Here is a 22,858-nt window from a genome sequence, read left to right as displayed (position 1 = left end):
ATCCACTGGCTACTGTGATAACTGCCATTGACATCTTGGCGGGCCCGTTGAGTACTGTGAAGACTGCCATGTTGATTGATGTTATTGGTTGATCTACTGGGTATTCTGATGGCCACCATCTGGGATGACATCTTGGTTGGCCCTTTGGGCGCCGTGATGCACATCCCCTTGGCTGATCCTTTGGATGTGATGGCGACGCTGGCCCACTGGGTGCTGTGGTGGCCACCATCTTGACTGGCTGACATAACCAGTGTACCACTGTGCATCATGATGGCCACCAGCAGCCCCTGTGTTGGCCATGTCATCACTGTCTCTGGTGTGAGTTGAGTGAGGGATGGAGATGAGGATACTCCTTGGTTTTTTTCTGGAGCCCATCCCCCCTCCGGTCCAGAAGAAACCAGAAAGGACTCGTTAGGGTGTGGGGAATTTCTACTGAAGTCTGGTTCTTGCCTGGGAAGCGGGATACTGGCTGTGTATGACCATTAAAGGCACCATTTCTGCCTCTTACTGAATGTCTCTTTTCCTTGGCGAGTGGGCCCTGTGAGGCTTGAACACCTGAATTGCTGTCCCCTGTCCCCTCTCCGTCCTGCCCCCAAGAGCTGGCTGCCTCTGGGGGAAGGGCTGGGGGAGGCATCGACCTGACCTTTGACTCTTTGCTGTCCCTGACCCCAAGGACAGTTTGCTCACAGATAGCAGCCCCTGCAGCAGTGGGGCCAGGGCAGCAGGAGGAGGTGTCTGTGCAGTGACCAAGGCCATCTCCCTACCCCCACTCTCCAGACACATGCTTCTAGCCCCGAGGTTCAGGGAGCCCAGGGGCTGCTTGATTTTTGGTTAAGCTAGGGAGGAGGAGAAGGGACAAACAGGGTGCTAATTGAAGGAGACAGGGTGTGTGTTAGTTTGTATGCGTGCGCTTGCATGCGCCTGTGCCTCTGTGGGTCATAGGACATCACTGCGGCCACTGAGGTCCCTGTGGTCCACTGCAGGGTGTTCTTTATTGTTTGTACCCCTCAACTGTCTGAGTTTGTATGTCTGTTCCTCCCCTGGGTATGTGCTTACTCTCAGTGTCTCAGGATATCAGACTCGTGTGCGTGTTTCCTTTATTGTTTTGTGTGTGTGGTTCTCTTATACACCTATCCCTGGGACCCTCTGGGCCTCACCCTGGGACCCTCACTCTGTTGGATGTGTGTTTCTGTATGTCCATTTGTCTACCTACCTGCTGCCTTAAAGAGTCTACGTGTGACTACATTGGCGTTGTGGGTCATTTTGTGTTTCATGTGTATGTCTGGGAATCAGCATGTGTCTGTATTTTTTTTTAAGTATGTCCGTGTTTGTGTATTATGCCTGTCTTTGCTGTGTGCCTGTGACTGCTGTGGCTGTGTGTGAGCGTAGGTTGAATGGCCCTGGTGTGTCTGTCTCTTTCATGGTGTGTGGGAAAGGAGCTGGTGTGTGGGAAAGGAGCTGGGTCCTCCTTTGGGTGCTGGGGGCTTCTGGGAGCCTCTGGGTTTGGGGTTTGGGTGTTTCTATTCCTCCAGGTCTCTGCCTGGGCTCTGAGTCTGATATCTGTGGCTCAGATGTTCCAAGGGATGGCTCTGTGAAACACAACTGTGTTCCTCATGGCCTTCGTTTCACAGAGTGGAAACAGAGACCCAGAATGGGAAGGGACTGGGCCAAGGTCATTCCGCCACGCTGGAGCGGGTGTGTTTTCCTTAGTTTGCATGTGTCTTACTTGGTTGTTGGCTCTCTAGCCACTCATTCATTTAGTCAGTCAGTCATTCAAAGACCAAAGGCTGTCTCTTTATGTGCGCACACGCGTGTGTGTGTGTGTGTGTTTGTGTGAGAGACAGAGAGGGAGCGGGGGAGGGGGAGAGATGTTTCTCCCAGTTCTGTGTGTCCATCTTTCTCTGTTTCTTAGTGTCATCTATGTTCCTACCTCTCTCTGTGCCTTTATCTCTGTCCCTTGGTTTATGGGACAACGCTCGCTCAGCCTCTGCGCCTCTGTCTGTCGTATTCTCTGCCTTGCTCTCTCTCTTCATCCTCTCCGTTGCTTCGACTCCGTCCTCCCTCTCTCTGGGCCTCTGGATCGCTCCCTCCTTCCCTTGGGGGCTCTGGGTCTTCCTCTCTTGGGGTCCGCCTCCCCCCACTCCTTTGGCTCTCTGGCCTCTCTCCTCCTCCTCCGGTCTCTCTCCCAGCTCCCTGAGTTTCCGCCTCTACCTGCCACCTCGCAGGCCAGGCCCTCTATTTCTGTCACCGTGCCCGCCCTGCCGGCTGCGTGTCACCGCCCCCCCCCGCCCCCTGCCGTGCTGGCTCCCAGTCAGCCGTCCCACCAGCCTCGCTGTCCTGAGCAGGCTGGGGAATTCCTCCTGGTTCCTGGAAAAAACAACTGGTGTCGAGAGAAAGGCCCTCAGTCTCCCTGGGTGCCCACCCCCCTCCCTCGGGCCTGGGGGTCTCTCCCAGAGTCATGCCGGCCCGAGGCAGGAAGCCCTGCGGTTTCTGGCTTCTCCCAGGCGGCCTCCGGATCTGGCCCCCGCCCCCCGGCCAACAGCCCAAATATTATTCCGCAGGAGGAGTCGGTGGCAGCGGGGAGGAGGCCCAGGCTGAAAGAGGCTTTCAGGGCAGCCAGGCCTGGGGCTTCCTGTCCCCAGGCTCAGGCCTCAGGCCGCCCCAGTGGGGACCTCAGGTGGCCGGAGGGGCGGGTGTTGTTGTAGGGTCCTGGGGGGAGGGTGGGGCCATCCGTCAGGGTGTCTGGTGGCCACCGGCTCGGCTGGCGTGGGCAGGTGTGACCCCTACCCCAGGGACAGCCGGCTGGTGGCCAGCAATGGAAAAGTACCGCAGTCAGACATGGGACGCATGGACAGACATGAGGACGCTAGGGATCAGGGATGGAGGGTTAGCCACGGGGACACAGAGAAGCCTGGGCTGGGACAGATGGACCTGGGCACGGCTTGTGGGCTTTAGGTGACGTAGTCCAAGGGAGGGGCCATGAGTGGGGAAACAGAGGCCAAGGCAGGGTCTCCCCTGTGGGCAGAAGACATGAGATGATGATGATGAAAATAATAATATTTAATAATAATAATAATAATAACAGCTACTAGGGCTTACCATGTGTCTGGCATTATGTAAGCACCTTACAGAATCGATAGACCCAATCCTTCCCACCACCCATTTTATTATTGGGGAAACTGAGGCATGAAGAAATGAAGTGACTTGCCCAAGGTCACACAGGTAGTGAGTGGGGAGCTAGGACTTGAACCCAGGCTCAGAGCCAGTGCCCTTAACCAGGACACTATTCTAGAGCATAGGAGGGGCAACAGCTACACAGCAGGGCCCTGGGGTCCCAAGCCCCCCTTCACGGTCCCCGCCACTCACACCCTGCACCTGGAGGCCGAGGGGGCACCCCAGAAGCCAGCAGCCAGGGAGGTTTATGAGTCTGTGTCAATGTCAAGGCGTTTGCAGGCTTCTGTGTTACTCCATGATTTGCCTGATCAGTGTGTGAGTGTGTGTTGTGTGTGCCTGTACGTCTCTGTGTCAGTGTCTTCTCACTGGGTTTCTGTAGGTGTTGCAGTGCTGTGTCACCGGGTATACATGTATGTCACTGTTCTATCATTGTCTTCTCTGTGTCTGTCACTGTGTCCTCTGTCCTTGTGTTCTGTTGCTGTGTCTCTAAGCCTAACACTATGTTTGCCCATCATTGTGTCCTGGTCTCTGTCACTGTGTCTATTACAGTGTGTCTCTGTCGCTGGCTTCTGTGGGTCTGTTTATGTCTCAGACACTCTGGGTCTGCCTATATCTGTCCCTGTGTGTCACCGTGTCTGTCCCCCTATGTGTCACCATCTACCCAGGTGTCACCGTGTGTGTTACTCACCACCCAGGCCACAGGTGGGCGTGTCGGGCCCACTGGTGCCCAGGGCTGGGGCCCATCCCATCCCACCCTCGCTCTGCCATGGGCCAGGCTGGGCGCCTGTTTGCAATGACTGCCCCAGGTAAACACCAAGATCCGGAACCCAAGGGCCACCTCCCTCACCTCCACTCCCTGCCCCTTAGCCTGCCCTGGACTGGGCTGGACCAGAGCTGCGCAGGCGGTGCCCCTAAACTGGAGACGTGCCCTGACCCTCCCCCGCCACGGTCACCAGCCTTCCCAAGCCCCCAGCCTTGGCCCTGCCTGCCTGCCAGCTTCTCTCTCTCTCTCCATCCCTCTCTCTCTGTCCCTCTCTGGATGTCTGCTGGCCTCTCTGCTTCTTTCTGTCCCTACTTCCTCTCAACTGGGTTTCTCTGTGGCTCTGCCTTTCTCGGGAATGACCCGTGTCTTCCTTCTGTCACTGCCCCTCTACCTCTGACTTTTTCTGTCTTTTCTCAGCAAAGTTTGATTTCTCTGCTTTCCTGATCTGTCTCCATTTGAGCCAGTCTTGGTTTCTAACTCGGCGTCGCAGTCGGCCAGTCTCTTTCTGTTTGTCTCTCACACTTTGTAAGTTTCTCTCTCGCCCTTCTGTCCCTGTATCCCTCTCAGCTCGAGCCTCTCAGTCTTGGTCACTATCTCTGTGGGTCTCTGAGCCCCCAAGCCCCACAGGAGCAGACGTCTGCCATATCAGGGTCCTTAGGGAAGTGTGTGGCCCCCAGCCTCCTACCCCAGCCCACTGGTGTGTGTGTGTGTGTGTGTGTGTGTGTGTGTGTGTGTGTGTGTGTGTGTGTGTGTGTGTGTGTGTGTGTGTGTGTGTGTGTGTGTGTGTGTGTGTGTGTGTGTGTGTGTGTGTGTATTTAAAGGTATATGTACATATTATTTATATCTGTACCTGGGGGCAGGAGGGGCAGACACTGGGGCCTTTGTGTAGCTGCTGCCCGCTGCCTGCCCGCCCGCCACTCCTCTCCCTTCGTCCCTGCCGCCCGCCTGCCCGCCTCTACTCCCCCCTCACAGAAAGGTTCCTGTGAGGCCTGCCAGCTTCCTCTGCCTGAGGTGTGAGTGGGCACGCCACAGGGCAAGGCGGGCAGGGAGGCCGGGGGAATTTTTCCAGCTCCAGGGAAGGTTTCCGGGTGGGGAGGGTTCTGGAAGGAATAGGACTTCTCAGCTGGGCTGCTGTCTGTGTCTGCTGTCCCTGGGCGTCCCCGGGTCCTTACCTGGCTTCTCCCTGGGAGTCTGTCCATCCATCTAATGTCATTCTGACTCTTTCTCTGTCGATTGGGGTCTTATTCACTCATGCACACACTGTCATTGGGCATCTGTACTAGGCCCTCTGTTGAGCCCTGGACACAGAGATGAGCGGGATGCTGTCCATCCCAGCTGATTCCTTGCTTTTTCTGTCTCATTTGCTTCATCCCTTCCCTCAGTGCTTGAAACCCTCTACTTGTTCCCATTAAAACTAAATCCACAGTCCTTACCATGACAGACAGGGCCCCCGACGCTCCCTACCCTACTATCCTTCTGACCTCAATCTTATATGACTCTCTCTCATACCACAGCTGCACTGGTCACCTTGCTTCTGGAATGAACCAAGCTGGCTCCCACCTCAGGGCCTTTGCATGTGCTGCTATCTCCCTAGATTGCCCGTGGCTCGCTCACTCACCTCCCTTAGTTTTTAGTTTCATCTCAGTTTTACCTCCCTCTTTTTTTTTTTTTTTTTTTTTTGGTCCGGGCCACGTGGCTCATGGGATCTTAGTTCCCCGACCAGGGATCGAACCCACGCCCTCGGCAGTGAGAGCATGGAGTGCTGACCTCTGGACCGCCAGGGAATTCCCCCTGCCTCCCTCTTTAAAATACCAGTCTCCATCATTCTCTCTCTCCTTTCCCTGGTTTATTTTTGCTTAGGATTTACCGTCACGGCTGTCACATTTTTGGGTCTGTATCTCCCACCTGAATGTCAGCTCCATGAGAACAGGGGCTGCATTCCGTTCCCTGCTGTATCCACAGCACCTACTGCAGGGCTTGTCACACAGTGGATGCTGAATAAACATTTGTTGAAAGAAAGGAGTCCATTAATTTATCCATCCTTTAAACTTGCCAGTGCGGGGCAATGCTGGGGACACTCACAGTCCAGTCCCCAGACAATAATGATTTAGAATGCTCAGGGCTGGGATAGGGGAGTGGGAGCCCAGAGATGGCACCTGACACAGACTGAGGGTCAAGGAGGGCTTCCTGGAGGAGAGGTCAGCTGAGCTGAGAACTGGAGGGTGAGCAGTGAGCCAGGTCTGGTCATGGGGACCAAGTGACAAAGACAGACCCAGCCCTGCCTTTCTTCACAGAGCTCTGTTCTCCCCCTCGGTCTCATAGAACTTTTGAGTCTGAAGATGTCTTAACTCTCTAGTTCAAACCTGTACCTTTTCCTGATTTCACAGCCTCTCTCCTTCCCTCCCTCTCTCCGCATCTCAGTCTCTCTTCTCTCTTTCTGTCTCTGTTGTTGGCATTTCCTCAGTGTACCTTGGCCTCTCTTAACCCATCTGGATATTTCTCTAATTTTCCTTTCTGAACGTTTGTCTCTCTCTGTTTCTACCTCATCTCCCTCATCTCCGAGCGAGCTCCTTTTCTCTCTCTGGGTCTCTGTCTTCTCTCTCTCAGTGAGCTGGTCTCTTTGCATCTCCCTCCCCACCTCTGTCGTCTCCATCTTTCCCTGGGTCTCTCTCTGTGTCTCTGTCTCTCCTTTTGTGAAGCCTCTTCACCTACTCACTGACCTCCCAGATCAATCCAGAACCCCTCCACTCTGGCCCCAGCCTGGCACTAAATGAAGAGGGGGGCTGATCTAGGCCCCTACACCCACACAGTTCAGGCTGCCTGCTCTGTTAATAGTTAACCCAACCTCTATCTAGAATACACACCAGCCAGGCTGGGGGTGACTCCCCTGGCCCCTACCCACCCACCAGCTGTTCTTAAAGGACCAGGTGTCCTCCACAGCTCTTTAGCCCCCACTGGGGCACAGCGCCCCCGTGTCTGGAGGCCTCTAGCTCAGAGGATGGGGGAGGGGGAGCTACCCAGTACTTGGGTCCGCAGAGCTGGGTCAGGAGAGGCCACAAGATTGCCCAGGAGGGGTGCCCAGGCATGGAGCTCCATCCAGCGTCTCCCTTGCTCCTGGCTTATCGCCTGGTATATTTAATCAGGGGTGGTTTTCCCAGCCCTGCCCAGAGCCCAGGCTGGCAGTGCCAGGGGTGACAGAACACCTGAGACCCGGTGGCTGGGGGAGGGGACTCCTCAGTCTGAGAACTGAGGGTCCTCCAGATGTGGAGGACCAAGCCCCAGAGTCCCTAATATTTGGGAGTTGGGACATGGGGGTCTGCGAGATGTGTGGGAGGGACACCTGCATAACCAAGATGGGTCAGGACGTTAAGGTCTTGCAGATTTAGGTGATGTAACATCTGGGTTCCTGAGACCTGGGGCAACCTAGGGTCTCACAGCCGTGTGACAGGGCTGTGCTGTGGCAGGACACACTGTCATTCCCCATCTCTCTGTCCATCCGCTGGCCTTTGCGCCCAGCTTTGCCCCCTTCACGAAATCTCCACCTCAGGGTCGCGGGGGAGGCCGCTGGGGTGGGGGTTGGATCTTGGGGCCTCCCCCTCCCCTTAACCCCTGCTTTGCCGCAGCCCGCTCGGGCCCCGCCCCCTGACGCCAGCGAGCAGGAAGTCCTGGTTAATAATCAGCCCGCCGGGACAGGTGCGGGACAAGGCCGCGCACATCAGAGGCGACCGCGGGGGGAGCGCCTTTTACCCGGCCAGTCACGGTGTCTTAGGGCGGCCGCCGTTGAGGCTGGTCTCCAGAGATGGGCGCGCAGTTCAGGGCACCACCAGAGGCGAGCAGCAGTCACCTTGTTTCCAGGGAACCTGTTAGTGTACCTCATGAGGTAAATTTCCTCTTTCCTCAGGCAGCCCCTCTAGCAATCTGGCCTAATTCTCTCCCTGCCTAGCAAGAACTCGCGGCCCGTCCCTTCTGGGAAGCCTCCGGATGCCCCCTGACCCTCCCCCTCGGTGGCACTGAGTCCTCCACCTTCGGGGGAGATACAGGGGATGGGCCAGAAGGGAAGGCTAGTTCCCGAGCTTGGCTGTGGCTCCCTCGCAAGAGCCATCCCCTCTCTGAGCCTTGGTTCTGTCATCTGGAAAACGGGCTGATGGCTAGAACGCTTGACTAGCTGGCCAGCATTTATAAAAACAGCCGGGGGGCCCACCTGAGTGAAGGGCGCCACCTGGAGGCTACAAGGCAACGTCCTCTCCCCTGCAGGATCAGTTCGGTCCCAAAGGGGGCGCAGCATCTCACGCAACTAAGGGACCAAGAAGGAAAAAACCCATCTTTCGGTTTATTGAAGGAGGGAGAGGGGGTAGGGGAGGGGGGCAATAAAATGCTTTTGCTTCGTTTATAAAGAGCGAGATTTCAGGAGGCCCCTTCTCAAGGAGGGGCGGGGACACCTCTCCTCCAACTACAAGCAGCAGCAAAGCCAAGCCAAGGAGGGGAGAGGGAAACCGGAGGGGTCAAGGGACCCCAAACACCCCCTCGGACAGAAGCCACAAGTTTTCTCCCCCCACCCTCAATGCATCTACCCCAGGGGACCCATCTGGGATAAGGAGGGGACCCATCTGGGTTAAGGAAGGGGGTATGTACACAGGCGGGGGAGGCACTGGGCTGGGTGGGAATAATTTATCCGCAGCGGCGGTGGGTGGCAAGGGGGGGGCGGATGGGCAGTAGACCGGTGGCAGTGGTGGCCTAGGGGTCCCGTTCTTTCTTAACCTTGATGTCTCCAGCAAGGATGGTGGCGATCTCGCCTTGCATGAAGGCCCAGGGGACAGACGAGCCCACTAGCGGGCACTTGTCTCCACTGGGGCAGTACACCTCCCCAGCAGGACCCTGCGCCTTGATGAACTCCCGTGAGCAGGGAAAGCAAAACTTGTGTCCGGGCACTGAGGGGCACTGGACGAAGTGGGTGTCTTCCAGCCGCTCCCGGCATAGGGTACAGCACAGGGGGGCCCCAGGGGTCGCCCCGGTGCCGCTACCACCCCCGCTAACAGCTTCCGCCCCTGCTGTGGGGCTAACTTCTGCCTCACCGTTTCGGGCCACTAGACGATGCTGGGCTGGAGGCTGGGCCGCGGAGGAGGCTGCGGGGCTGGCGCCCCCTGCACGCACAGGGCCCCCACCCCCAGCAGGGTCCTTGGGGGAGTGGCCAAGGGCCTCGGCCACGTTCTTCAGGGCGGCGATGGGTGAGGGCACACCTGGGGTATCAGCGGAGAATGGGCCACCGGGTGCCACCCAGTGCCGCTGCTGCTGCTCCTCAGTGGTCATCTTCCCAGATGCCTCGCCCTCGGGCTCAGGGGACGCCTTGCGACGGCGCGGCGTGGGGGCCAGATTCCGGGATGGGGCTCGTGGGGGTGGGCCACAAAGAGCTGCAGGGGCTGGCTCTGGATACTGCTGGGGCAGGGCCTCGGCGGGAGCTGGCTCGCGGAAGGTGCGGACACCGTCGGTTAGCAGCTCCCCCAGCTGGCGCCATTCCCCTGAGCCGTGTCGGCGTTCATATTCGAGGTACTTGAAGCCTGATGAGGCCAGTGCCTTGCCCGGCTCCCGCAGAGCATCATGAAACATCTGGCGAGCCACGGCCAGGACTCCAGCATACACGTTGCCAGAACCACAGGGGTATTCGGTGAAGAGCTTCAGCTCGAACTCGTAGCCTGGCGGGCGGGCAGTAGCATCGAAGGCGAACACCCGTCCCACCAGCCCGTGATCCTTCTTGAAGCGGACATTGAAAGGGGCGCAGGCAGACAGCGCCAGCAGCTGTTCCCGCACAGCTTTGGGGCGCCCATGCCATTCCTCTGCCCGGCCCCTCATGGCCTCGTTCAGTTCTGCCAGACAGTCCGCATTCCTCTGCTGCTTCTCCTTCTCGAAATCGGAGCCGAAGGCTGGACGGGCAGGACTCAAGCCGGGTGCCAGCGTCAGACCTCGGCTTCCCAGGCCAGACACCGCAGCTGCCAGCAGCCCAGGGGGCACCAAGCCGGGCATGGAGCCAAGCAGGGCCCTTCGCGCCCCCTCCGCCACAGCCTCCTCGCGGCCCAGTCCATTGGCCAGGCGGGACCCCAGGGTGTACTCCAGGGCGGGCGAGGGCAAGGGGAGGCGGCCCGACGATGTGGCCCTGTCATAGCGGTCCTGGCCTGAGACAGCGCCGCCTGTCCCCGACGGCTGGGGCTGGGCCTGTGGAGGCGGCAACTGAGGCCCTTGTGCAGCGGCGGCTGCCAGGTCCTTAGTGGCCGGGTGCTTTAGGGCCGGGGGCCCCGGCGAGCGGCCCTCGGGGAGCACGTGGCTTCGCTTGAGCTGCCGGGCGGCATCGATGAGCAGCTCGATGCGATCCGCGCCCTCGAAGTTCACGCAGCCGCGGCACACGGCCTCACTGAAGTCCCACACCATGGCCCACGGCATCTTGGGCAGGTCGCACAGGTAGCACCACTGGCGGCGGGAAGCCTGCACGGACGCCATAGCCCCCGCACGCGCGCCTCCGGGCCCCCGCGTTCCACCCGCCGCCGACGTTCGATCCGCGCCGCCGACGTTCGATTCGTGTCCCCGGGACCGCGCGAGCTACGGTCGGGCCTCTGGCTCGGCCTCCCCGCGGATCCAGGCCCGGCCCCCCTTCCCCGCCCCCTGGGCCCTAAGCCTTTTTCCTCACTCCCGCCTCCTCAAAGGCAGGCAGAGGCACGTCGGCGCTCCCGCCGGGTCCGAGCTCCGGGCCGCGGCGCACAGCTCGGGCCCCGCGATAGGCCGCGGGCGCCGCCGCCTCGGGCTCCCGCCGCTCCCGCCACCGCCGCTGCAACTGCCGCCGCAGCCGCCGCCGCCGCCGCCGCCGCCGCCGCCACCGCCTCCACCTCCTTCTGCCCCAGAGGCCGCTACGCAGGGAAAGTTACATAACGCGCCGGCAAAGCCTTCTGGGAAACGTAGTCCCTCCGGGGCCGTTTCTTAAAGGGGACCGCCGGCTGCCGGGGACGGTAGGGGCTCACCGCCTCTCCGCTGCGCAACCTTAACCTCTCCTCGCCGGAGGGCAGGGAGTTTGACTGGCTCCAAGCAGCTCGAGCACAAGGGTTGGGGGCGGGGATGTGATACGAATGGTGAGAGCCACCAGGGGTTCAGAAAGTGTAGGGGGTGGACAGGCTTCCGGGCGGCCAGTTTCTGCTCCGACTTGCTTTGCAGCTTTAGACAAGTCTTGCCTTCTCTGAGGCTCAGTTCTCCGCCCTTCAAAGGTGGGCCAATGACCGGTTACGAAGGCAGCAGCTCCTGGGGCAGGGCAGAGGGACCTTAATTGGACGTTTTCGGGGCGGGGGGGGAAGGGAAGCTAGCAATTTAGTGTTGGGCAGGACCGTCCACTTGGCACTTCGTCTTGGCCAGGATCTTGGATAGAAGCCTCTGACTGGGGCCAACAAAAGCCGGAGAAAGGAGAGGACTGACGGTCTCAGCCTCAGTTGCTTTATCTACTAAAGGGAGTGGTCGAGCGCCCCTCTGTTCCAGCTCTGCGGGCGCGCTCTGGTCTCCAAGGGGTTACACTGTCAGTTTCTCCGCCCCCCCCACCCCAACTTCACTACAATTCCCAAAATGCTCTGCGGGGCGAACAAACTGACGCACTTCCGCTGTCTAGGAGGTTGGGGGAGGCCTTCCCGATTCCCGCTGGCTGTCCGTACACCCCCCCACCCCCGCCTCAATTTCTGGGGGATCTTTCCGAGCACCGGGTGAGAGGGCCCTCACACCCTCTAGGGCTCACCAATTTGGGGGGCGGAAAGGAGGCCAGAGATGGCAACAGTTCGGGGAGCATAGTTTCTGGGGAGAGCGAGAGCCAGACCACCTTTCTCCAACCTTGGGTGCTTACTACCTGATAGGCCCAAGCAGGCTTTGGGGACCCCCCATGTTTTTTTCTTCCTGGCGATGGAACACTGCAGGGCAGGCTTGGAGAGGGCGCATGTGGAGGAGAGACAGGTCTCCAGCTTCTAACCCACATCAGCCTCTTCCTCTCTCTAGGCCTGGGTCTGTGTTAAGCGCTCAAAAATATTTGAATGACCTGCCAGGGTTGCATTCATTAGTAGTTTTCAAACTAATCAGGGAATGCCTGCCCCCACTCTCCCTCATCCCGCTGCAACCATAGCAGGTCTGATTTTATGTTACCCAAATTTCAGTCTCAGCTTCACCATTTTGTTTACCACCTGTATTATTAACATTTTTCTTGAAGTTGACTCCTGCGAATAAAACACTATTTACTTTCGCCTCATCCTAAGCAGTATTATGTGCATGATTATGGGTTTTATGTACTAGGTATATTTTTACAAAATATAACTACATTCACATATAACCATAGAACCGTTAAAAAGGCCATCCACATATCGCCTAAAATTGTCTTTGGGCCATTCTTTAGTAAACACTAGTTGGAGTCAGGAGTTCTGGCCAGAGGCTGGCTTCAGGTGGACTGGATTGGCCCCTGACAAATTTAGGGCAAGTCCCTAAACTTCTCAGGAAAAAATGGAGACCCCCTAAAATCTGCTTTTCATTGGGTACCTTCAGGTTAAAATGCAAACATGCAAATAAATGCTTAGCATGGCACCTGGCCCAGAAAAGGAGCACCATAAATGAAAGTTGTTTTTAAGCTCCCATTACTTAAAAGATTCAACCTTTCTTCTGTGTTGGGCAATGCTGAGGACACAGCAGTGACCAAGATAGGCTCAGGCCTTGCCCTGACAAGGCTCATCCTGGTGATGGAGGGACATTCAATTTAAATTTACTCAAATGATTACTTAACTGCCTTTCTTTCACAACTGCTGGGGGAAAGGGGGGATCAGGAAAGGCTTTCCTGAGGAGGTGATATTTGAGCTGTGACCTGAAGGATGAAGAGAATGTAGTTGTAGGCAGCAAAGACACCTAAATCTTTATGCCCGTATTACAGATGAGGACAGTGGGGCCCGTAGTTACACAGCTGGCCAGGGCAGCACCAAGGGTTGAGCCAGGTCTGAGTCCAGGGTGATGGCTATTAGCTAGTTTGCTACCAGGCTCTGCAGCCAGTTTGGGAGTAAAAAAGAGAACCAGCTCCTCCCTTCATGAAACTATACGGGAAGCAGGCTTTAAATAGATAAGGGCATGTGTTCATTTAGTGACCACAGGATGCTGAGAGAGAATCTAAGAAGCAGACCCACCCTAGCCCGTGGGAAGGAATCCAGGATGTCCTCCCAGAGATGACATTTAGGGTAGTATCTGAAGGATGAAAAAGTAGGAATAAAATTTGAACACAGGACTTGATGGCTTTAAGAAAAAAAAAAAGAAGTCTGGAAAACCACCAGCCTCTAAAACTTCAAGGGGGTGTCACCTGCCCATGGAGGGATGAGGCAGGTGTAGGTGTTCGAACTTCAGGCCTGTCTCAGACAGAGCCCCAAGTAATTATATTAAAAATAAGTTTATTGATATCTTGTCACCACTGGGGAGCACGGAGGGGGTTGAGCTCTGGAGGTCAGAGACTGCAACGGGAGGCAGAAGGCTCAACCTACACCAGTGAGAACTCCACCCGCCCCTAGTGTACAGACTGCAATAGCCTCTTCATCCATATTCTGACTTGTCTTGAAGCTCCCACCCCCTCCAAAGTCCGGGTAGGGGAAGTGGGTCAGTTGTCTTCAAGTCAAGGCCAGGAGTTTTGTTAGGGGAGGGGGGATGTGCAAGTTCCCTCCACAGCCCACAAAGGGCAATAATAAATAACATAAAATCCATGGCTTAGAAGTCAGGGTTAAGGAAAGCAGCCAGGCAGACAGCGCTGTACTGAAAAGGGCTGGGGGGCCCATCAAGGAGGCCCCCCAGAATCAGGCACTAACTAGTACAGGGAGTGGGGTGCTCGTGCCCCGCAGCAGGGAGCGGGGGTGCAGCTGGGATGGGGAAAGTGCATTGCCCTCCTCCACTGGGCTAAGCTGGGGGGAGGAGGTGCAGGCAGAAGGTGCGCAGACAAGCCTGAACCCCACAGCAGATGTCACGGAGATTTCCACCGCCCCCGCCTCTTCCGTGTAGGGAAACTTTTCCTCCTTTTGTGTGGCGGCGAGTCATGGGGAGGGAGTGGGGCGGGGGGCAGCCGGGGGGCTCCCTCCTCGCTCCTAGGGGCAATGATCACCCCCCTGGCTGCCACCACAGCCCCGTCCACGACAGCAGCCACCACGGACACAGGCTCTGGGGCGACCTCCACCTTGGGGGACGGCGGGGACAAGACAGGCCTGGGCGGTGGAGGTGGGGGCGGGGGCGGGGGCAGTGGGTCAGCGGGGTTTCCAGGCAGAAGGGGCAGCAAGGCGCTGAGGGCCTCGCTCAGTTGGGCCAGTCCCTGGCGAAGGGTGCCGGCCAGCTCCCGGATGGCGTTGGCAGTCTCCTGCTGGGCCCGCAGGAAGTCCAGGGAGGGGTCCGGGGCCGAGGGTGGAGGCAGTGGAGGGGAGGGGGAGCTGGAGGGCGAGGGTGCCACTTGGACCTGCTGCGGTGGCTCGGGGGGTGGTGGCAGCGGAGGGGCTGTGGGGGGTGGAGACAAGGCCAGGCGGGGCAGCTGGATGGTCTGCAGGGCCGGAGGGGGCGGGGACTCACGCTCCTTGGGTGCCTGGCAGCCCCCTTCCTGAGGATTGCAGGAGGGTCTGGCCCAAGGCTCTGGGCTGCTAGAGCCCCCCTTGCTGTGGGCTGGTGTATCTGTGGAGAGAGAGATGTAGGTAAGATGTGGGGGACCCCTAACGCTGTCATGATTTCCCTTTCCCACCTCCCACCCACCCTGGACCCAAAGGCATCCTTTGCAAACCTAAGTCAGGTCATGCCTTGGAGCAGAAGCCCCATGACCCAGGGGAGAGAGACAATATATTTAACAATAATCTGGTGGCCGATACCAGCCTTAATGGAACAGGGTCCTGGAGGTCCCCTGCCGAACCAAGCAGTTCTTATCTCATTCAGTGTAAAAGCCAACATGCTAGAAGGCTCTGAACCATCCAGACCCGCCCCTCCCCGCCCCCCCTCAGGCAGCACTGCTGGATCCTGGGGAGGCCCCAGGGGAGGAGGGCCTGGAAAAGAGGTTGGGTGGCTGGAGAAGGAGAGGGGGGAACTTCTGGAGGCGGGGAGTAGGGGGCTCTCTCCAGTCAGGATTTCAGTCTCAACTCTGGTCTGTGCCAGTTTAACCCCAAGCCTGCAGGGCTTCTTCCTCCGCCTCTTCTCACCTGGGATCTCATTCGTGCTCACAGACTTGAAGAGTCTGCGTGCAGAGGCGCCCAGATTTCCAGGCCAAGCCTGAAGCTCTCCCTCTGGCTGTGTACTTGGCATATCCCCTCCAATAATCCCATCCTATAATGCCTCCAACCCCCTTGCCCGGAGCTGAGCTCCTGGCCCTCCCCCAACCTGCTCCTCCCTCAGCCACCCCATCTCCGATAATGGCAGCTCCATCCTTCTAGCTGCTTGGGACAAAAACGCACTCTTCTTCTCTCCCAAGACACCACTCCTGTACAAATACCGTGGGCTCTGCCTTCAAACTAAGCCAACATCTGTCCTCCTCCACGGCCCCCACCGTGGTCCAACCACCACCATCTCCCAACCTGGACTATTCACTGGGCTCCCAGCCCACAGCCCCACCCCTTAAGAGTCTATTCTCCACCAGCAGCCTCAGGGGTCCAACTCAAATACACCACAGTTACGCTACAGGAAAGTAGCTACTCACAAAGGACCACATGTCATATGATCCATTTACATGAAATGTCCAAAATAGGCAAATCTTACAGAGACAGAAAGTAGATTAGTGGTTGCCTAGGGCTGGGCAGAGATGCGGGAACGAGGCGGGGGGTTGATGGCTAAGAGGTACAGGGTTTCTTTTCGGAGTGATGAAAATGTTCTAAAATTGATTGTAGTGATGGTTGCACAGCTCTATGAATATACTAAAAGCCACTGAATTGTACGCTTTAAATGGGTGGGTTGTATGGTATGAGAATTCTACCTTAATAAAGGTGTTAAAAAAATACAAGTGAGATGTCCTTCTCTGCTCAAAAGCCTCCTGTGGCTACTATCTCACCCACAGTAAGAGCAAAAGTTTTCAAGGTCCCCACGATGTGCCTCCATTGCCTCCCTAACCTCGTCTCCCACTCCTTCTCTCACTCTTTCTTCACTTGACTCCAGCCAAACTGGCCTCCCTGCAGGTCCTCATACACTTTTTTTTTTTTTTATATATACTTTTGGCCACGCCGGGGGGCATGTGGGATCTTAGTTCCCCGATCAGGGATCAAACCCGAGCCCCCTGCGTTGGAAGCACAGAGGCTTAACCACTGGACCACCAGGGAAGTCCTGGGTCCACATACACTTTAGGCCCGCTCCTGCATCAGGGCCTTTGCACTTTCTGTTCCTTCAGCCTGGAAAGATCTTTCCCCAGACACCTGCTTGGCTCCCTCCCTCACCTCCTCGGGCTTCTGCTCAAACATGGCCTCCTTGGAGAGACCTTCCTTGACCCTCCATCTGAAGCAGCTCTGTCCTTTTCTCTCTCCTAGCCCTACCTGATTTCTTTTATAGCACTTATCTCCACCTGGCATGGGATCGCTCTGTGTTTGTGGTCTGTCTCCTCCTCATGTCAGCTCCATCAGGCAGGGCTTTGTTTTGTTCACTGCTGTTTACCCAGCGCCTAGAACAATGTCCAGCACAAAATTTTGTCTTTAATGAGAAAAGAACTGTGGCTTCCTGGGAGTCAGTACTGATCGGGCACCAGGCCCCAGGTCCTGGCAACAACCCTCCCGCAGCTCCCCAGCACCCACGGGGGACAGTCCAGGCCTCTCTCTAGGGCTACAAGGCCTCAGCTTTTTCCCCTTTCTATTCTTCTTCCTTGCCTCAGTGCACATGTTGTTCCCTCTACCAGCATCACTACCCCCCCACACCCCCAGGCTCGAAGGCTGGGGCTCCAGACTCTTTGGGCCAGCCGGCCTGGGCAAGTAAGAGAGGCTGGCAGAGAGACAATAACCAGAGCTAACGGTGGTTGGACACTTTCCTGGCCGACCCTGGTCGCAGTGACTAAGTTCTCCTATGTTATTTCACCCAGTCCTCCGAGCCAGTCTTTGGGGTAGGTGCTATCAGTATTAGCCCATTTTACAGATGAGGTGACTTGAGGCCCAAAGAGGTGTCACAGAGCTGGTGAATGGGAGAAGAGGACTTTGAACCCAGGCAGGTTCTGGAGCCTATGCTTTTAACCATTCCTTGGGCTGGGGCTGTGGGCTTGACAGTGGGGTGGTGAGCCTTCTTCATAAAGGGCATGAGAATTCCAGCCACTTGGAAAAATATATGACTTTTCTAGTCTACTGAGTAAAAAGAACAGAAATGGGGCCCAGCCTTCATGCCCACAGGGCTCACAGGTGTCATGTAAGGACCACTGTGAGAGTTAAAATCATAGTTATTCGCAACCTTTGGGCCTCGGTTTCCCCACCTGTAAATGGATGTGTGTGAACATAGGACCAAGTAACCCTGTAAAGGAATATCTCCCTGAGGGCCGTTACAGGCACTAATTGAATTACCATGGGCCAGGGCATAGGCCAGTACCTGGCACGTAATAAAGTCTCAATGTGGTTGTTACTGTTCTTTCATTCAAATATTAGGTCACAAGATAAATGGTTCTTATCTCTCCTTCCAGTGTCAACAAAGTTGCCTCAGGCTGCCCCAGGCCCTGTTCCTGTCCTTCAATCAGAGCAGTTCCTCTTTTAAGAGTTTTACACAGTGGGTAATCTCTGTGTGAGATTCTAATCACTCTAAGCACATACCTGCCTCAGGGCCTTTGCACCTGCTGTTTCCACCAGCTGCAGTACTCTTCCCCCAGATATCTACTTGGCTCAGTCTCTCTATTCAGGTCCTCTGCTCAAATTTCCCCTCTCTAGAGAGGCCCCCTTTCCATCACTCACTATCCTCTTAACATGCTTTGTTTTACTTCTTTTAGTTCTTATCACCTCTTTGTATAATCTGCTTTGGGGGATTACTTGTTTGTCGTCTGTCTCCCATAACTAGAATGTCAGCTCCATAAGGGAAGGAAAATTGTCTTTCTTCAGAGTATTCCCAGCACCTACCATGGTGTCTGCCTCAGAATAGGCGCTCAATAAATATCTGTTGAATGAATGAATAAGGGGTTGTACAGCTTTTGAAGTAGTAAGTTTGCCATCTCCGCGCTGGTTCAATGGGGCCGTTTCACAGGTAGAAACACTGAGGTTTGATTCATATTGACTACAAGGGTCCCGAGTGATTGTGTCTCTTTCTGGCTTAAGATACTTTCATGCCTCCCAAATGCCCTCAAGATAAAATCCAAAGTCCTGACCTTCATTTTAAACCACGTGTGATCCAATTCTGGCACACCCATTAACTCGTAGTCAATATTAATTGTTTATATATATGTAAACTACTTACATATTTACATATATATGTATGTATATATATGGTATATATCAGGCCATCTAGCCAGTGGTTAAGTGCTTGGACAGTGGGTTGGACACAACTTATATTCAAGTTCCAACCATTCTACTTACTACTTGCTGTGTGACCTTGGGTGGGTAAATGAACCTCTCAGAAATTACATGATCCTGAGCTGCCTTGTTGGATCATGTGCCCCCTCTTTCTCTAAACCCTTGTATGGCTCCCCATAGTACTTAGGATAAAATTGAACTCCTTATCTCAGCCTAAAGGCCCTGCAAGGTTTGGCCTTTGCTGACCTCTCTGATCTCATCTCAAAACATGTCCTTTCTTTAATCTTTCCACTCTCCCTTCCTCCCCTCCCCTAACTGGGCAGCATCTCTCAGTTTCCTAAACTGGCCAAGCTTTCTGGTCTCCAAGCCACTGTACATGCCGTTCTCCAGGAACACTTTCCCATCTCTTCTTCATCCTCACTCTTTGCATCTCGGCTCTGATGGTTCCTCCTCCAGGAAGCCCTCCTTGACTTCCCAGTCTGGATCAGATGTTCCCTAGGGACTCTCACGGTCCAGCCCTGCCTGCTTTGAGTCATCACTGTCTATGCATGGGTCTGTCTCCCCCAGTGGACTATGAGCCCCAGAAGGGCAGGCCTGAGGATGTCTCAGTCACATCTCTGTCCCCAACACTGTCCAGCTCCAGGCAGTTGCCTGGGGAATAGCTGTAGAAGAAATAATCATTCAGAGTCAAGGCTGAGTGGGAAGTTTTGTACTCCACCCTCCCCACCTCCTCTACTCAGGGCATGACCTTGGGAAAATTTCCAAACCTCCCTGAGTCTTTGATTTATAAAATGGTGAAACAGTTCGTGCTTCACAGCACTGGTAATTATATCAATAGCTAGCAAGGAGGTAATATACCAAGCTAATTACACATATTAACTCATTTAATCTTCCCAGCAACCCTTTGAGGTGGGGACAATTTTTTATCCCTATTTTACAGAGCAGAAACTGATGTGCAGTAGTTTATCCCAAATGACACAGCTGAGTGGCAAAGTTGTAACTGGAGCCCAGACTATCTGCCTTCAGAGTCACTCCCTCTACACTACAGTTTAATGAAATCATGGGTGAGCTGATGATCCCATGTGTGGACTCTGGAGCCAAGCCTCCTAGGTCTGGGTTCCATTCCCGACTCTGATCATTACTACACTTTTCTGAGCCTCAGTCTCCACAGGTGTAAAATGGGGATTACAACAGCACCCCCCCCCTTCCCACAGCTATAGTGAGGATCTGATGAACCATATAAAGGGCTTGGAACAGCGCCAGGCACAAAGTAAAATTTCTGTTTGCTTTTGCTAAGGTGATGCTGAAGGAACTCACCTGCCCGTCGGTCCTCCTTGCGGTCCTCAGACAACACACAGCGTTGGGCGCAGGCGCTTGGGGCCGGTGGCTGTGAAGAGGCGGCCGCGGAGGGCTGCTCTGCCCCTGCACCACCTCCTGGCCCCGCCACACCCGGCCCCAGGATGGCAAAAATGGTCTCCTCCTCGGCGGAGAAGGCGTCCTCGGCGGCAGGCCCGGTGCCCTGTGTGGAGTGCGGCACGCGCGCCAGCTTCTCCTTGGTGCGGCGCTTGAAGTCGTTCCAGCGCTTCTGCACCTCCTGGCCAGTGCGCTTCCAGCTGGTGATGCCGTTGATCTTGGCGGCGATGCCGTCCCACACACGCCGCCGCTCGGCCACGCTCACCCGACGGCTCTGAGCGCCGTAGAGCTGCGGGTAGTGGGCGCGCACCTCACGGATCAGGATCTGGTTCTCTTCGAACGAGAAGCGCGGCTTGCGCAGCCGGGTGGTCTCTTCCGCTTCGCCCGCCGCCGCCGAGGCCATGGCGCCCCCCGACGCCGCCGTCCGGCCGCCTGGCGCATGGGGGGCGCCGGCGCTGCGGGTACAGGGCGCACGGCGCTGGCAGGGGTTCAGCGGACCCGCGCCGCCCGCCCCACCCCGGCCGCCTCGATACCGTCTCCTATGTCCCCGGGGATAGGGGTGGGGGCGAAGGGCGGACGGAGGCGACGGGCAGCGGGGGTCCGTCAGAGTGCCTAATAATAGATGACACCGGCTGAGCGCTCATCTTGTGCCTGGCGCGGCGCAAAGTGCCAGGCCATGGAGTTGATGTTAACTGGGTATGGGTATGGGTATGGGTATGGAGGAGTGGAGGGAAATGAGGAGAAGCGGAAGAGCGGGTGTCTGCGGGAGTTAGAGGAGAATTGGGGGCATAGGAGGATGGGAAATGGAAGGAGAATGGGGGTATCTCGGGGGTCAAAGAAGCACGAGGGTGATGGGGATAAGGAGATGTTGAAGAGGAGATACAGCAGGAAGGGGGGGATCTGGAGCAGAGGGGCGCTCTGGGGGTTCCGGGGCAATGGGACGTCTGTAAGACCAATAAGAGAAGTGGTCCTTAGAGGCGCAGTCCAGAAATAATGGTGAATTTGGGGCTCCTAGGACAGTGGAGAAACTGGGAGAATAAAATACTAGGCATTAGGGTCTGCGGGGATTGTGGGGGCTTTGGGGATTGCCACGAATCAAGGGGAGCCCTGAGGGTTATGAGGGTCCGGGATTAGGAGGGGCCAACGGGGGCTACGGGAGACTCCGGGAAGAGTGAGGGTCGCGGAGGGTGGGGACCGAGTTGGGCCGCGGGTCACTCACCGGCGCCGCCGCAGCCCCCGCCTGCCCGTCGGTCAAGACTCGGGCTTCTGCGGCCTCTTCCCTCCCCCTGCCGGCTTTCTCCCTCCCCTTCTGGGCCCCGCCCCCGGCCGCCCCGCGAGCCAAAGCGCAGGCGCACCTAGCGCCAGACGATCCCCCAACGCCCGAACCTCTAGGGTTTCACTCCTCCCGCCAGAGCGCAAGCGCAGAATTGCCCTCTACCGGCCTCCGTAAGCGGGCCGCAGTTGCGCAGGCGCAAGGTTAGCGCAGCGCTCTTTCCCCTGCTCCCTAACGCCCCAAGAACGCACGCTCAAAACCCTCGCACGCATGCGCGCCTTTCTCTCCCCGCTAGCTTTGGTACTCGGACTCCGTCTCTGCGCAGGCGTAGCAATCCTTGGAGGATGAGGGAGAGACCTTGGAGAATGATGGGACCGAATGGCTTCCTAGCCTTTCGGACCGTTTTCCAGCCCACCCATCCCTCTAACTATGCCTGTGTCTCTCTTAGAGGAAAGGGAGGGAGACGGTGCTGGAGGGAAGCGGTTCGTTTCCATGACAACTGCGTGGGTGGGGTGGGAACAAAACTGGGTTTGCAGCCCCTTATACCCGTCCCTGCGCGGGGCTGCTCGGGGTCTGCTAACCATTACCCGTAGGGGCGAGGCACCCTGGGGATATTACGCCCCAGGCGGGTGCAGTAACCATAGCAACTCATCTACCTTCCAACCCTACCTGGCGGGACCCGTGTCCACACACGTCACGGCCGGCACGCGGGGAGGGAGATCAGAGGGAGAGCTTCTTGGCTGGTAAGGGGTGATCCTAGCACAGGCATGACTTTAAGCAAATGCATGGAGGCAGGAGTGAATCTAGAACACGGGTACTAGCTGGAAGGTAGGATGATGGAGTTAAGTCTACACTGAGAAATTTGTAGCTTAGCCTCCTGCTGGAGTTCTGAAGGTCATTCCACAAACAGTGCTTCATTCATCATTCAAACAAATATTTATTGAGCGCCTACGCAATTCTAGGTGCAGTGAATATAGAAGACAAAAATCTGTACCCTCATGGAGCTCACTCTGTAGTTGGGAGAGTGAGACATTTAGCAAAATTAATAAGATATATAAGTGAAAAGGTGATAAGTACCGTGAAATAAATGGAAGTAGGCAAAAGGGTTGGGGAGTATGGGGTGTGTGTGTGTGTAACTTTATTTTATTATTTTGTAAAGTAAATTTATTTATTCATTTTTGGCTGCGTTGGGTCTTCTTTGCTGCATGCGGGCTTTCTCTAGTTGTGGTGAGCGGGGGCTACTCTTTGTTGAGGTGCACGAGCTTCTCACTGCAGTGGCTTCTCGTTGTGGAGCGTGGCCTCTAGGTGCGCGGGCTCTAGAGCGCAGGCTCAGTAGTTGTGGCACACGGGCTTAGTTGCTCCGCAGCATGTGGGATCTTCCCGGGACCAGGGCTCAAACCCATGTCCCCTGCGTTGGCAGACGGATTCTTCACTGCTGCGCCATCAGGGAAGTCCCTGACTCTGGTGTTAACAGTAGCAGAAACTGAGTTTAGGGAGCGAGAGTGGAATCGGGGGCTCAGTGAGGAGGTGACCACAGTGGCTCAGGTGAGAGGTCATGGTGGTGGCTTCAACTAGGGTGGTAGCTGCTGAGGTGAGGTGAAGTGGAATTGGGTAGAGGAAGTGAGAGAAAGAGGAGTTGAAGATGACTCCAGTGACTTTGGCCTGAGTAACAGAAGAATGGAGCTGCCAGAAGCAAAGACGGGCAAAGGGCTGTAAGAGGATCAGGAGTTCAGGTTTGCCCAAGTACAAAGATCAGGTAGGCAGTTGGATATTTGAGTC

The 22,858-nt window shown here is 56.3% G+C and overlaps 2 protein-coding genes across 3 annotated transcripts; both read right to left on the bottom strand.

The window, feature by feature from the left end:
• Nucleotides 1-8,244: 8,244 nt before the first annotated feature.
• Nucleotides 8,245-10,729, bottom strand: IRF2BP1 (interferon regulatory factor 2 binding protein 1). Its single transcript, XM_060083892.1, has one exon. It carries the CDS (start codon nucleotides 10,424-10,426, stop codon nucleotides 8,672-8,674), a length of 1,755 nt encoding a protein of 584 aa, XP_059939875.1. The 5' UTR covers nucleotides 10,427-10,729; the 3' UTR covers nucleotides 8,245-8,671.
• A 1,453-nt stretch (nucleotides 10,730-12,182) lies between these two features.
• MYPOP (Myb related transcription factor, partner of profilin) lies at nucleotides 12,183-21,093 on the bottom strand. 2 transcript variants are annotated; one of them, XM_060085399.1, is made up of 3 exons: nucleotides 21,026-21,093; nucleotides 19,711-20,261; nucleotides 12,183-14,623 (listed from the first exon to the last, which is right to left on the bottom strand). In XM_060085399.1, exons 2-3 carry the CDS (start codon nucleotides 20,207-20,209, stop codon nucleotides 13,932-13,934), a joined length of 1,191 nt encoding a protein of 396 aa, XP_059941382.1. In that variant the 5' UTR covers nucleotides 20,210-20,261; nucleotides 21,026-21,093; the 3' UTR covers nucleotides 12,183-13,931. The 2 variants fall into 2 exon arrangements, with proteins under 2 accessions (XP_059941382.1, XP_059941381.1); XM_060085398.1 differs by having other exon boundaries at nucleotides 19,711-20,418; nucleotides 21,026-21,087.
• Between the last annotated feature and the right edge of the window lie 1,765 nt (nucleotides 21,094-22,858).

Source organism: Mesoplodon densirostris, chromosome 19 (assembly GCF_025265405.1).
Source record: "Mesoplodon densirostris isolate mMesDen1 chromosome 19, mMesDen1 primary haplotype, whole genome shotgun sequence".
NCBI classification, from domain to species: domain Eukaryota; kingdom Metazoa; phylum Chordata; class Mammalia; order Artiodactyla; family Ziphiidae; genus Mesoplodon; species Mesoplodon densirostris.
The sequence above is the reverse complement of the archived record's forward strand: the minus strand, read 5'-3'. Positions and strand labels throughout refer to the sequence as shown.